This window comes from Pteropus vampyrus, unplaced genomic scaffold (assembly GCF_000151845.1).
Source record: "Pteropus vampyrus isolate Shadow unplaced genomic scaffold, Pvam_2.0 Scaffold82, whole genome shotgun sequence".
NCBI lineage: Eukaryota > Metazoa > Chordata > Mammalia > Chiroptera > Pteropodidae > Pteropus > Pteropus vampyrus.
In genome coordinates, this window is record NW_011888863.1 from 8,995,331 (window position 1) to 9,010,478 (window position 15,148).

The 15,148-nt window shown below is 33.2% G+C and overlaps 1 protein-coding gene across 1 annotated transcript in view; it reads left to right on the top strand.

Annotated features, from left to right (window-relative positions):
- Positions 1-11,618: 11,618 nt before the first annotated feature.
- MUC19 (mucin 19, oligomeric) overlaps positions 11,619-15,148 on the top strand; it is a gene marked incomplete at its 3' end in the record, with an annotated part of 48,935 nt that continues 45,405 nt past the window's right edge. Inside the window, exons 1-3 of the mRNA XM_011363183.1 lie at positions 11,619-11,754; positions 13,152-13,172; positions 13,574-13,738. Coding sequence (XP_011361485.1) covers positions 11,619-11,754; positions 13,152-13,172; positions 13,574-13,738 — 322 coding nt within the window. The remainder of the gene's footprint in view (positions 11,755-13,151; positions 13,173-13,573; positions 13,739-15,148) is intronic.

Here is a 15,148-nt window from a genome sequence, read left to right on the forward strand (position 1 = left end):
GAGTCAATTCGCACAAGGCCACTATGGCTTATATTCTGAGACCAGACCACAGTAGAAAAGTTTAGAAGCAGGGAGACTAGCTGGAAGTCCACTGTGGTGATCAAGGTGAGAGGTGAGGGTGACCTGAATGAGAGGAACCAGAGTGATGGTAGTGGAGGTGGTGAGAAGAGGTTTCACTCTAGGTTTATGTTAAAATGAGAGTCAATGGAATTTTCTGGTGGAATGGATGTGCAGGGGGGAATAGTGGTGGTGAAAGATAAAGAGGAGTCAAGGATGGCTATAAATCTGGGGGGAAGGTAACCCAGACAGATTTACCATTAACTGAGAAGGGAAAGACAGTGAGAAGAGCGCGTTTGTGGAAGAGTTGAATCTGGAGTTTCATTTAGGACGCGTTAAGCTTGAGTTGCTTATTAGGCATTCAAGTGAAGATGTTGAGTATAAGCCTGGAAGTGAGGGAAATAGGCTGACCAGGAAAGGTCAAAAAAAAACAGGCCAGGGTGGATATAAGCCTGGATGGCATGAGTGTATAAATGGTATGCAAATTCATAGAACTTGGGTATAATTACCAAGGGAGTGAAGAGTCTAGACAAATAAAGGAATCCAAATTTGGGCCTCAAGACCCTCATGTTAAGAGTTTATGGAGATGAGAAAATATTGGCAAGAGGAGAATAAGAGGGGGCAGCAAATGAAACAGGAAAAACTGGAAATTGCAGAAGTCAAAGAGTACCAAAAAGGGAGAATTGATCCACTGCGTGTTAAATGTTGTTGAGAGGTCAATGAAATAAGGACTGAAAACTGACCACTGGATTTGCAAAAGAAGATCAAGAGCACATTTTGTGCAATGCAGTGATGAAGTAAAACCTTAGTGGAAGTTGAGTAAATCGTGAAAGAATGAGAAGCCAAGAGATGGAGTCAGTGAGCACAAGAAACTCTTTTGTGAAGTTTAACCATTAATGGGAGCAGAGAAATGGGAAGAGCTGAAAGGAAAGTTCAATGTTTTCTTTTTTTTTTTCTTAAATAACAGATTTATTGAAATATAATTCAGATACCATAAAATTGTTTTGTTTTGTTATATTTATTCAATTTTTTAAAAGTAAGTACATATAACAGCATGTGTTTATACTGTTGGGTATAATCCAAAATAGAAGGGAAACCTTGATGATATGTATAGAGATGAACAAATTACTGGCATAATGCATGAATAGGAGGGCAAACCTTAGATGGTAGCACAGGGATTCATCTGTATTAAGAAGGTAGGTGGAGTACAGGGTACAAATACCAGTAAATGGGAATCTATGGAAATGGGAACTTGCAGAGTTTCTCTTTTGATAGCTTTTAGTCTCTTAGTAAAATTGGAAGTAAAGTCATTAACTGAGAGGGAGAATGGGAAAGAGAGATTTGATATTGGGCAAGAGAGAAAAGATGAAGTAGAAGAGTGTGAAAGCAAATGGGTTAGAAAATATGATTGCCTGACTATCTTGAGAGCCCACATAGAGTAATAAATTTAAGCAAGGTAAGTTAGCATGAATGTGTATTTTCACCCTGTCATATTTATCTGTGTAGTATAGGTAGGGAGAAGGAAAAGAATTTAATTTAAGACATAGTTGGGGTTTTGCCAAGCAAGGATAGAGAAGGTCAAGGGAATTAAGGTTAAGGCAAGGAAATAATCATGATGAACCATAGCATTTAAGCCATGTACGAAGGTACTTGAATTGTTGAGAGGAGTGAGGGTGAATGAAAGGTAGTAGGATCAATGAATTGGAGGTCCCAGGGGAGCCAGTAGATTCTTGGAATCAGACCGCTAGACCAAGTGATCTGGAAAGAGAGAAAGACATTGGTGTTAAGATTTCAGAATGCTGGAAATTGAATCTGATTTTGTTCATAATGTGTTTTCCACCTGGAATCCTTCCCTGATTCTGCATATCTAAGTCCTATTTACTTTTCTTGTTTCAGCCCTTAATCTAACCGCCCCATGAAATTTCCCCTGATTCTCTCAAGCTAAAAAAAATATTCTGCCTTCTTTGGGGCTTCCATAGCAATTCACCTGAACCTTCCTAATTGAAATGTCCCAATTTGCATGTACTCTTAGTTCCCCCAACAGTCTCTAAGTAACTTTGGTAACTTTATGTCTCATTCTGGCCTCCTACATGTCTAAGCACACTGTTAGCACATAGCAGAATGATAATCTGAAGAAAAATGAACACTCCAAGACCAAATCTCCTTCACAATGAAGTCATATATGGTAAAGGAAAAAAACACTACAAATGGCAGAGTTATTGCGAGCCATAGGTCTCCCTCTTAACAATACTTTTTTTCTCCTGTTTGTTACCTCCTCTGCTTCTGGAATGAGCCCTCTTCTCCAATACTCTTGTGTTCATTTCTACTCTCCAAATCCCTGCCTCACAGGGAAAACTTGAATGCTTTTACTCATCTGCTCCTACCAAATCTCCTTAGTCTACTTTCCAGTTCCTTAAAACATATTGCAAGGGGACAAAATTCAACAAATTTAAACATATGCATTTTCCCATTTAAAGTAATACTTTAGGCTGTGCATTTTTGAATCTGACATCAGTGAAAGTATCAAATATGTATTGGTGAGGCCCTCAGAGAAGGCAGGCATCATTTATTTCCTTTAGATTAGTCAAGAAATGAGTGGATAAAGGGGAAGGAAAGGGTTGTTGGTCCATATATACATATATTTTCCCTTTCCTAGGATTCTTCTGCTTTTCTGTAGAGAATAAACTGAGGATTGGTTTCCCTTTGGCTACTAAAGTCTTTTCTTTGATGATTGGGAGCTGACATAAAGCAGATAACATCATCAAAACGAGAGAGTTGGTCCTATTTTTCAGGTCCACCTGGCTGGTACTGAGAATTCCTCTAATTGTCACTCATCTCTTCCTTGCTTAACACAGACCAGACCTTCTCCTCTTAGATCCTAACTTGAACTTCCTTCCTTCACTCTGAAATATTTACATATAGAATTCATACCTGGTATTTTTCTATTTAATTTTATTTTTGTCCTAAAACATTTTTTTTCTGATATTCCCATTCTTATGTCCTCTACTTATTTATACGTCCAATTATAAAGCTCATGGTAAAAATGTATCTCATTGGAGTATTATGTATCTCATTGAAGTATTATGCATCCTGTGAGTTAAAGCTATTACCATAATCACACACACACACATATTAGTATGTCTTTACCTATATCTATATCTCTCTGATAGTTATATATTTCTCCACAGAAATACCTATTAACATACCAATAAATAAAGAGCTCTTTGTTTCAAGGTAGCTTAATGTTCAAAATACATTTGTTGTTAAGGGAGAGACAATTGCAATATTTAATCACAATATTTGAGTTTCTTAAGGTATTAAGACTTTTGCAATGATGAATAGGGTACAGATAAATGTATATCATCAGTATGTTTGGTTTTTAATCCTGAGGCTTTTAGTTCCTTCCTTTGCTGTTTGCACAGGGCGGCAGGAAGGCATAGTCTGGGTTTGGTGTGAATTGGACTTGGTCCAAGATAGGAGATATCACAGAAAAAAGAAACTGAACTGGCTTGAAGTAGGTTTCATCTTTGGCATGTTATTATATTTATCTTTGTCTGTCATCACTGAGTTTACTACACCTAGCTCATGATGAGAGACAGTGGTATGAGTGGATATAAAAACTCCAGTTAGACTATCTCTTGCGGATCTATTTCTCGAGGATGACGTGTCCCCATTTTTAGGTCCCAAGTCACTACCATGAAGTTGATCTTTTTGCTCTTGGTTGTGGCACTTAGTGTCTTCTGCAAAGGTAAGGGACTAATTTAAAGAATCCTTTCAAATTTGATAGACCCATTACATATTTGCTTAAATGGTTAGTATTTTCTACTTCAAACATTTTTCCCTCTGGGAAATCTTTCCTATACCTCAGAACAGCATAATAAGTAAACAACAACAACAACTGGATTTTCATCCTGTAGGTTATTATTTCAGCTTTAACCATTCTGTAATAAGGAGATATATATGTATCTGCTTAGAAATATCAGTGAAGTTTAAGATGCATGTAGTATTATTGTTTGTTATTCATTTCATTGCAGTTTATCTTTTGATGACTCTATCTTGAATGTATAGTCACATTAAAATAAAAGACCTGCACTCTTATTAATTGTTGTTTTCACAAATCATGAAAATATCATCAATTAAAAGATTAGTTTATCACCAAAAGAAAATTTTGTAGGGAAAATATTCCTTAAGCTAACAACTTTCCTGGATATTTCAGAAAATCAATTAATTGATATCTGAAATTAATTGAAAAGTAAAACATCGTTAATTTTGTTAATTAAAAATTGAGCAAAATGAAAAAATCTTTAGAAGCAAATGTATTTCTTGCCAATTCTGTTTCTGAAGAGGGCAGTAAAACAATAACATACAAACAAAGGGCAAAGTTCTGCAAAAGGGAGAAGATTCATTCTATACCTAAACTTAAAATCTATTTTCTAAATTTGGGAGTAGGGATAATTTACTTTTCTATGAGAAGCCAGAATATAGGAGGCTACTATTATTTGTTGTAATTAAGAGAAAATATTTCTATTTTTAATCCGACTACCTGGGAAATCGTCTGATGGACCTTTAGAAAATGATTAAATAATGGTGACTTTCATAATCTTATATAGCACTTTGCTGTATTTTTTTACTTCTACTTTGCATAAATATATTCTTTGCCTCTATTTGCATAAATGTATTTCTTATTTCTTAAGTAACAGAAAAAATGTTATTTTCAAAGAATTTATTAAATGACATATCACAATAGAATGTTTTAAAAGTATTTGCTAGATATCCATAATAGCTCCGAGAGTTGATTATGAGTATTTTAATGAAATTTGCATAGATTGGTGATTTATTAACAAAAGTCAGAGATTTTATGTACTTATTTATAAGTTTATGGTAGGAAATAAGAAAAATACCTGAAAAACTGCTTTTTGCAGAAATTCCAAATGCCTTAGCTGAAATGAATTTTTATTGCTCTTCAATGAGGTTTATGTTCCAAACACAGACTCCCTTCCTCTTCTGTCAGTTACAAGATGATAAGACTTGAGGACTGGAAGTTGAAGAAGGCAAATCTTTAGGAGATGTCTCTAAAACCAACCAGAATAGAAATGTGTATTGTTTAACCAACTATGACCGTGCAGAAGGAAAAAATAATAATAAAAAATACCAGTTTCCTAGCTAAGTGGAAAAAATGTCAGTGATTCAAGATGTAGATCTGGCGTGAAATAGATATGGATGTTCAATTCTTATCTTTTCCCAGGATATTCTATCCTCTCAGTAGAGTAAAATCTATACCCTTGATTTTCTCTTTTATGTAATTCACTGCTTATAAACACATTAACCTGTAAAAGTTTAGAGAAAACAAAATCAGGTAAAATTTTGATAAGAAATATACTTTGGATTGACAGCTGTCAAAGGTTTGGATAGTGTGAAAAAGAAATAAAGTACTGGCTAATATTAATTTGCACATTTATTTGACCATATATATTTCCAAGAATAAATTGACATTGAAAACTTTTTAAGTATGTTGAGAGGTAAATGCATTACTTAGATCTATATAGATGAAATATATTGAATAAAAAGCTCCAAAATAATAATTTAAGATAGAAATAGTATAATTATTAGACATAAAAAGGAGATTGCTTATAATGAATTTAGAAGAATGAAAACAAGAACATTTTTCTCATTGTCTTTAAAAATGTACTATAGAGAAGTATAAAATGATCTAACTGTTTTTCCTTTTTAAAAATTTTTTATAGATGGGGAAGCCCTATTTTACAAACAAAAATCAGGTCAGTATCTTTTAGAAATTAGTATTTAGTTTGAGATGTCAAGGTTATTCTGAAACTGCTTTTGGAACACAAATCTTTTCCAGCTATATTGAGATATAATTGACATATAATATTGTATAAGTTTAGGGTATAGAATCTGATGGATGATTTGATACACATATATATATTGAGAAATGATTACCACACTAGATTTGTTAACATCGCCATCACTCCACATAAAAACTAATTTTTTTTCTTTTGTGGCGAGAATATTTAAGAGCTACTCTCTTAGTTACTTTTTAGTATATAACACAGTGTTGTTAACTATAATCACCATGATGTACATTAGATCCCTAAAACTTATTCATTTTATAACTGAAAGTTTGTATTTTTGATCAACATTTTCCCATTTCCACTACCCCCAAGCTCTTGGCAACCATCATTCTACTCTCTGTTTATATGAGTTAGATGTTTTTAGATTCCACTATAAGGATGATTATATAGTATTTGTCTTTCTCTGTCTGACTTATCTCCCTTAGTATAATGCCCTGAAGGTCCATCTACATTGTCACCAATAACAGGATTTCCTTCTTTTTTTATGGCTGAATAGTATTCCTTTGTATATATGTGTATATGTATTGATGTGTGTGTGTGTGTGTGTGTGTGTGTATTACACTTTCATTAGCCATTTATCAATGGTCACTTAGATTATTTCCATATCTTGGCTATTGTAAATAATGCTGCAGTGAACATGAGAGTACTGATATCTCTTTAAGGCAGTGACTTCATTTCATTTGGATATATACCCCAAAGTGGAATTGCTGTGTCATATGGTAGTTCTATTTCTAATTTTTTGAGGAACTTCCAAACTGTTTTCCATAATAATTATACCAATTTATAGACCCACCAATGTAGAATACAGAAAATGATGTGTTTCAAACATACTGGGTTTTGTAAATGAACTACCAGGACTCCTTGCTCATCTATTGCACATAACTGTAAACTCCTCAGGAATAAAATTTTGATCAATGTTGTTCACTCTGTATTTACAATGTTGAGAACAGTGTCTGCAATGAGACAGGTACTCAACATATATTTGTTTTATTTTTAATGAAATAATTTAGGCCATAGATATGATTTGTTCTGCATATAAGATTTTTCTATATGAAAAGAACTGAATCCTTTGCAATGTACACTTTCTGAAATGAACCACGATACCCTGTCTTCTTACCCAAAAGGAGAACAGACTTCTAAACATAGTTTAACCTTTTTTGAGGACATCAAAATGAATGCCAATTATCACATTATATATTGTACAATGATGTCCTTGGAGTCTACTAATATGTACAAGACAGTTGGTCCCTACTCTAGACATGGTTTTTGAGTTGCTCTGTCAGCTTTTGATTTGCCTTTCTGTCTCTTAACTTCTGTTAAACATCCAGCTCTGTACCCTGAGAGGATCACTATGTCTGCTTTTTGTACCCAATTCTCGTTGTTACTGCTTGCAGTCTACTGAGATGAGATTCATGCTCATTAGTGTAGTATTTGTGGTAAGAGTGTGCACCCTGAATGAGGCCCTGGGGTTTTTTCCTGATGGGTAAAATTCAAGCATAAGTTTTATGATGTCTCTGTTTGTTATAAGAGGATTTGGGGATGACTCTTGACTGCAAATTATATTTTAGAGAGAAGTTTCCAGGTATTTAACCTGTATAGGGAATGTTATTGTTCATTTTTAAAGAAACATTTATATTGTGTCTCCAAACCATATCTGTAAACCATTTTTTCTTAGCCTTTGGCTAAATATGTGTGTGTGATGTGTGTGTGTTTGCACGTGTAAATACACAAAATTTGGTTTTGGTAATGACTTATCAGAATTATTGGAAACATTTTATCTTTTAAATAGCTATGTTTGCTGTTTGTCTTACTTTATGCCTACATGTCTGAGATAGGTTTGCTGATCATAAGTCCTGGATTTTCCAAGAAAGTTCCAATTTCTAAAAGTTTATCTTACTATCAGACCATATACTTGCTTTTTATTTAAATAATGTGGTCAGTTTGGATTTAGGAAATTTATAAAGATTATAGAGTATAGAAAAGCAATAAAAAAATCTGCAATCCATTAAGTCCAAAAATAAAAATATTATTCAAAATGTTTTTTTGAAGTTTCTTGAATATGTAATCAATATACAACTTTATGTAAAATTCTATTGCCAATGGTAATATTTTATTTCACATGATTATTAAGAAAATTATTTTGGATACCAATGTTCTGACATTTTTGATAAAATACATTTATATTTCTAAACCTAATTTAATAAGTGTACTTATATGTAAATTATACCATTCATTGTATATATTTATTCTTATTGTGAGTCTTTGATTCAGCTTACTATAGCTTGACAGGCTTATAGATGTATATGCTATTTATTTAAAAATAAAAAAATTCACCTTGATTTACAATAACAACTCTTAAATCATTTGTAAGTTGTATGTATATGAATTTTTTGGTATCCAGCTGTAAAGCAGAAATTGTAGCCATTCGATTCAAATTAAGTAAATTTATTTTACACAGTATTTTTGTCATATGAAAAAATCTTTTAACTAAAACTTTTGTATTTCTCCAACAGAATAATAATTAATGCTTTTTAACACCTTTTCAGTCGTCCAAAAATTATTATATTTTGCTGTGTTCTAATTCATGCATCTAGAAGGTGCTCTAAACTGGCTGAAGGACTGGCAGAGGCAGTTCCTTTATAGGGGTGTTCTGCAGGGGTATATATATACTTTGGTCAATGGCTAATTTCTATATTCATGCCTGAGTATTGAATTCAGTGAGCATCTTTGTGGGAACACTTCCCAAAGACAAGAAATGGTTATAATCAAGGTTCACTTTCTGTTGGCAAATTTGCCAAATATGCTACTAATGAGAGCAATTCTCCTCCCACCCTCCTTTTTTTTTCTTCAGATGATCAAATAGCTGAAAGCAATTCAGGTAAATTACTTTGTTTTCTTATACCATTTATACAAAATAACAACTCAGTGGCAGCGCTTTTCTTTAAAAAGAAGGCATATCTCCCTGGAAAAATCATTAAAACATTTAATGAAATATTCCTTATTATTACAAACATACTCTAGTGTGTTTTTATATAATTTGAGTCAGACATTTCAATATTTAATCAGTTATTTATAAAGGTGGTGACATTTGAAATGAAAAATTACTCTGGTTACTTGTTTTTATAGAATTTCTTAAACTTGTAAAAGAACTGTGAATATAGATTTAAGGTTTCACTTTCCTATCTTTTTATTGACAGACATATACTCAATTCTTTAGTCATCTATTTTAATTAAAATTGATCTTAGTCCCAATTGTTTTACTACCAATTCTTTTGGACAATTTAATATTATTGAATATTACCCATTATTTTGTTTCCCTATCCACCAGAATAAAAAATAAGGCTCAGCAAATCAAGACTGCTTTTATGGAATTTGTCTTAAATTTAACAATAGAATTTTTGCTAATATCAATATAGATTTAATTTGATTCTGCTATAATGTATATAACAATCAAAATAGCCTGATTACTTTTGTATATTTTATAGGACATTTTAGAACTCTGTGTCTTTCTACAACCCAAATGCAATAAAATGTAATTGGAAAATATTTTCTTTGAGGTAAAACACAAACCAAGAATAAACTGACCTGCTGTTTTCCCATAAAGACAGCAATCGCTTCATCATAACTACAAGCAGAACTCACAGATTCTGTCATAATGATGTAGCAAGAGCTGCTCTATTTCCAAGGGTACAAAATCTGGTTGTTAATTAGAATAATTTGGGCCATATGAGTCTTTAGCATTCTCCCAAAAGCACTCATTTAAGAAGTTAAAATGAGGCAAGAGAACTCTTGGAATTCTGTAATTCTCTGAAAATCCTCTGAAATTATGAGCAATTGAGTTTATTCCGTTTGTCAGTGAACCTTTCAGGTCTGAGTATTATTTAGGAGGGACTTAAGTGTCTCTAAGGCTAGAGCTGCATTGGATAAATAAAAATGCCAAGCAAAGAAACCTCAACCAGCCACTCAAACAGCCAATATAAAATTGGACATACTCAAGGGCAATGTTATCCCCCTCTTCATTCCTTAATGAAAGACTCGCATATCTGAGAAAAGAATATATAGGCCACTATAAGACTTGATGTTTTTTGATAGTCTTTGATTTTACTGACTTCAGACAACGTAACTTATTCATCACCATTATTTAAAAAATATCCCTTTCCACACAGCCCACCCATATTCACTTCTCTGATCCGGCAATTTTTCTCCATAGGGTAAGGGTGGAAGAGCAAAATTATATCTATTTCTCTTTTCTAGTCCAGTCTATTGTCCAAAGTATAAGCTAACCCTTCCAAAAATGTGTGCAAAAAGGAAAATATAGTATGACATTACTCTGAAATAAATTTATTTTATTTATCTTGGAGCTATGAATTAGATAAACATTTTATTTATCTTTAAGCATTATATAAACAACCTGCCTTTAAGCAAGGTGAAGGCAATGTACATCCTGCATAAGAAAAAAGGGTTTCTTGGCAGATTATACCATACGATGTTGGGCAAGTTATACAACCTCTTTTAAACATCAGTTTTCTGACTTACAAGTGAGCAATAATAATGGTACTTACTTTATTGGAAAGTTGTGAAAAGTTGAGATAAGGCATGTAAGGTGCTATTAGACATCTAAGATGTGGTACATACATAAAACACAGTAGCCATTACTACTAGTGATGCCAATGATAATATTATTTCTGAGTAAGTTTTATATAATAAAAATGAAAGGGATAAAATAATTAATTGAAATAAATGTGGCAATGAACAAACAAATGACCTGGCTGAGATAACAGGCTATTCATTTCAACAACAGAATGATAAATTCAGAGGAAATGTTATAACAAAGTGAAGGATCGATCTGTGAGGTTAAACTCAGGAGAAGTATGATGAGTATAGTGAATATTATAATGACTTTAATAAATGAAATAAGATGCTTATACATGAGTTTGATGTGACAGATTTCATGAGAAAATAAAATATATTAAAAGATACTATCTTTCTAATTGAATATTTACTATGTGCCAGATACTATGCTAGATGCTTTTATCTCATTTAATTCTATCATTTAATTAGTAACAATATATAAAGTGGATATTATCCTCATTTATTCTGTAGTCTTCATTTATAAGATAAGGAAACTTTGTTTCAGAAGTATTAAATAATTTCTCCAAGGAAAGGCCAAGGGCACAGTCAGGGGCAAGAATGCAAATGCATGTCTATATTATAAACAAAACTATATATATAAACAAAAATAACAAAATTTTAGATAAAATGTGTTCTTTTCTTCCACTTTGAAAAAAATGTGTTTGTGACAACCTGGAAGGCCATGTTCCAATGCAGAATTTTCAGGTCATTATAATTCAATGCAAGAATATGGTGGGCAGTATCCCTGCCAACTTTCCTGTCTCCTTGCTCTGCCTATTCTTGGCTTAGTCCCAGACCATAAAGGGTACCCTAATCTGCCTGTCTCAGCTCCATCTACTTCTGCAAACAGCCATCCTTGCAATATGGTCTAACTTTGGGAAGATGGTCTTGAGAAAGATGCTCATGCAGCCCTGGTAGTGGGCTTTGAGCTTCAGGGCCTTGAGGAATTAGAGAATGGTCTACCGTGGGGCAAAGGTGATGGCACAGGCTCTGGGTTGGCATGTCTTCTTGACCGTCTGACTGCATTCTTTGCTCTCTGAGAAGGGCTATGACCCAAGGATGACAAGAGTGAAACTTGCATGGCTCAGAGGAGGAAGCCCTTTTACTGAATCAAAGAGTGATACTATTAAAGGCCATTCTTGTTGCAAGTCTGGGAGTCCAAATGGATTTGACTCAAAAGATCATACTGCTCCCAGTACTGAATTCTTTTTGCTTTGCTATCAAACTAAGATATTTAGATATTAAGATGCAGTTCTAAAACTATATGAGAATGAAGAAAGACAATGAGAGAGAGAGAAAGGATAAAAGAGGAGTGGAGAAAGAGTATGTAGTAAAGCAGGGGAAAAAGTGACAAAGGAAAAAAATGCTGTATATGGAGAAGAGTTTATAAGTAACAGTGGTTTGAGGGTTACTTAATAACATAATTATATAAATTGGCTGTACCTGATTTAATCTGTTAAGAGATTGCAAAGACAGAAAGCAATCTCACCCTTTTATATGGCCAAGCAGATACTACCCATTAGATAATATCTTCAAGATAAACAATAACTAGTCTTTAAGTAAGAAGACTTGATGGCACCATTTGTCACACATAGTCCATGTTAAATTTGCTTGGTAGTTGATGTAGCCACCTGTGTTTGTTGATTGTATTTACAGGAAAAAAATAATTTATTGTATCTTTATAATCATAAGGAAGGAAGGTTTACAATTTGGAGACTGGCACCAGCTGAAGTTAGGTTCCTAGAGGAAAGGAAAGCTTTCTTCCTTAATGATAACATTTCAAAGAAACAGTCACCAATTCCTTGAGGAAACATTTCTGAGTTGCTTATATAGCCTTTAAATGGATTACCAGCATCTCAAAGAGGTTGAGAAAGAAATCACATGTTTTCTAAAGTAAATGATCTAAAAAATAAAAAAAGGAGAGGAGTCTCTTTTCCTTTATTTACAACAAGGAGAATTAAGTCTCTTATTTTTATTTGTATCTATTTTTACATAGTTTTCAAATTTTACTTAAAATTATGCATTTCGTTTTCTTGTGTGGTCAGTGACAAAAATGCATGTCTCCCACAACTTTACAGGAATAGTGTAGTTATCAAGGCAAAAAATAAATTCTAAAGTATTTTAATTTTATTATAAAGATTTCAAAGATATATAAAAGGTATGACAGAAAGCATAATACCTCATTTAATACAGTACATATAACTTAACAAGAGATCTTTGTTGATGAGTGCATTTGTTAGATAATTATAAATTGTGTATCCCCTGTACTTCAGGCACTGTTCTAGACACCTAGGATACCTCAGTGAATAAAACAGGCAAAAGAAGCTTGAATTTATGGAGCCTAAAATTTAGAAGAAGACAGTTAATAAACAATAAATGTTATAAGTAGTAATATGGTATATTACATGGTGATAAAATCTATGGAATAAATTAGAGTAATATAATTGTAATTGGGAGTATTAGAATAATGGTGGGATTGCAATTTTAAATTGTCCAAGTATGCCTCATTGAGATGACATTTAAGCTAAGACTTGAAGAGGTGAATGCTACAATTAATTTATGAGTAAATGTTTTCATTTGTTTTCCTTTCAGAAATAGGGAAAAGAGAATCAGGTATGTTATCTTAACATTATCAGTTATTACTAAGCCAAGGGCAATGTGGGCTCAACTCAGCAGAGTATTTTCAGGGGAGACAGTTGGACACTGACACTTGGGGCTTAGTAATGAAGAAGGAAAAAGACAGGGAAGTTTCTACCCTATCCATGTGAAGAAGAGTTTCTAGCACACATCAATTACATCTTCACAGCTCTATTCATCTTTCTTGAAGTCCTAGAACTAAGACAAAAAGATATGGATATGGCGTTTAAGTCATTCAGTGGTATATGTTGTTTCAAGTGTTGCTGGAATAACTGGGTTTATACAAAATAAAACACGGCCTTTCATATTGTCACGATCAAATCACCCGTACCGTGCTAGTAATATTTTCAAATAAAATCTCCTGTTACTTGCATTAGGTGACTTACCATTTGAAGATTCATCCTTTGTTGACTCAAACAGAAGAAGGAGATCTCTTGTTGCTTCAGTCTTTAACGAAGAAAATGGTTCTCCAGGAAAGGCTGAAGACAGGAGGAGAGAACGCCGAGATACTGATAGTTCAGAGTTAGACAACACCCCAGCAGGTACTGTTAGAGAAAGATGCTCACCTAAGAAACGAATGCTTTTTTCATTTGAGAGAATCGGATAATCTTTGTTTTATTTTCAGTACATGTCCTTAATAGTAATAGTGGAGTAGTAATAATCTAAAGGGACTAATTCCAGTACCAATGAGAGTGATGAATTCTGTCTTTAGAGAATTTTGTCAAATGTTAAATTAAATTTTTCCTGATAATTTTTATTTCCTTATGCTATCTTTCTATGTTGGACTATTATTATGATGATCAGTCATTTTTATAATGTATAAATTAATAATTTAAAATGCCTTCTGGACCCAAATTTAGTGCAGGATCTCTCTACACATGTTTCTGTCTCCAACTACAATTCATTTTCTATAACAAGATGTTTTCTTTAAATTGAATTGTCAATTTGCTGAGTAATAGTATAAAACAGGGTTTCTAAACAGTTTGTAGCTAGCAATTTTGTTTTGTCTGGAAAAGAAATTAAATTTCTTTAGGTGAGGCGTGCCCTCTCTGGTTCAACTCACAACTTCTTATTGGCCATTCAAACTTTTACTTTACTTGCTCATCCCTGAAGTCTCTATAATTTATACCTCTACAAAAAAAATAGGAAATAAGGAGATCCAGTGAGGAAAATCACTTCAATATTTTATATTAAGATTTAATATTTGAGTCCAAGTGGAGAAATAACTTTGGGTGTAGGGGTGCAGTTGAAATATTTTCAGGAAGGACACAAAATGTCCTATCTGTCCAGTCACCTGTTTTGGAATTGACAAGCTCAACATGACTAATTATTAATGCAGATATATTTTCTCTTGTTTACAACACTGAGATGTTAATTGTTTGCTCATGTTGTATAGAACACAGTGAAACTTTATCTTAAGTGGCCCCAGTATTTCACTTTTCTTATGGAATTCTCTCAGACCTCATGGTAAATTGGTTGCCATGCACACTCTTGATTATGCTGTGTGGAATTAAATATGGAAAGATAAATGGAAGAGAGAGGGAGGATTCATTTGAAATTATAATGTAGACCTAATTCAAGAAATGTGTATAGATTAAGTTCTTGTATAATAAAAATGAATGTACCTTTTCTCTGATAATGATTATATTTTTTATGGTAGAGGAAACTAATTCAGAAAGTGGTCCTGCCAACGGTGTTTCTGCTAGTATTGCTTCAAATCAAAATGAAATTGGTAGCAATCCACCCCACTCAAGAGGATCTGATGTGACTACAGCGAATGGATTATCTGGCTCTAATTCTGCTGCCAGCGAAACAGATATTCTAAATTTCATAGTTTCATAGTTTTTGCTTTTGACAGAAAAACCCATCAGTTAGCAAAGCAGGGAATTGGTGGAATTATTTTTGTCCAATATAGACTTAGTGTTAGAGGAACTCATGGGAAAAAATTTTAA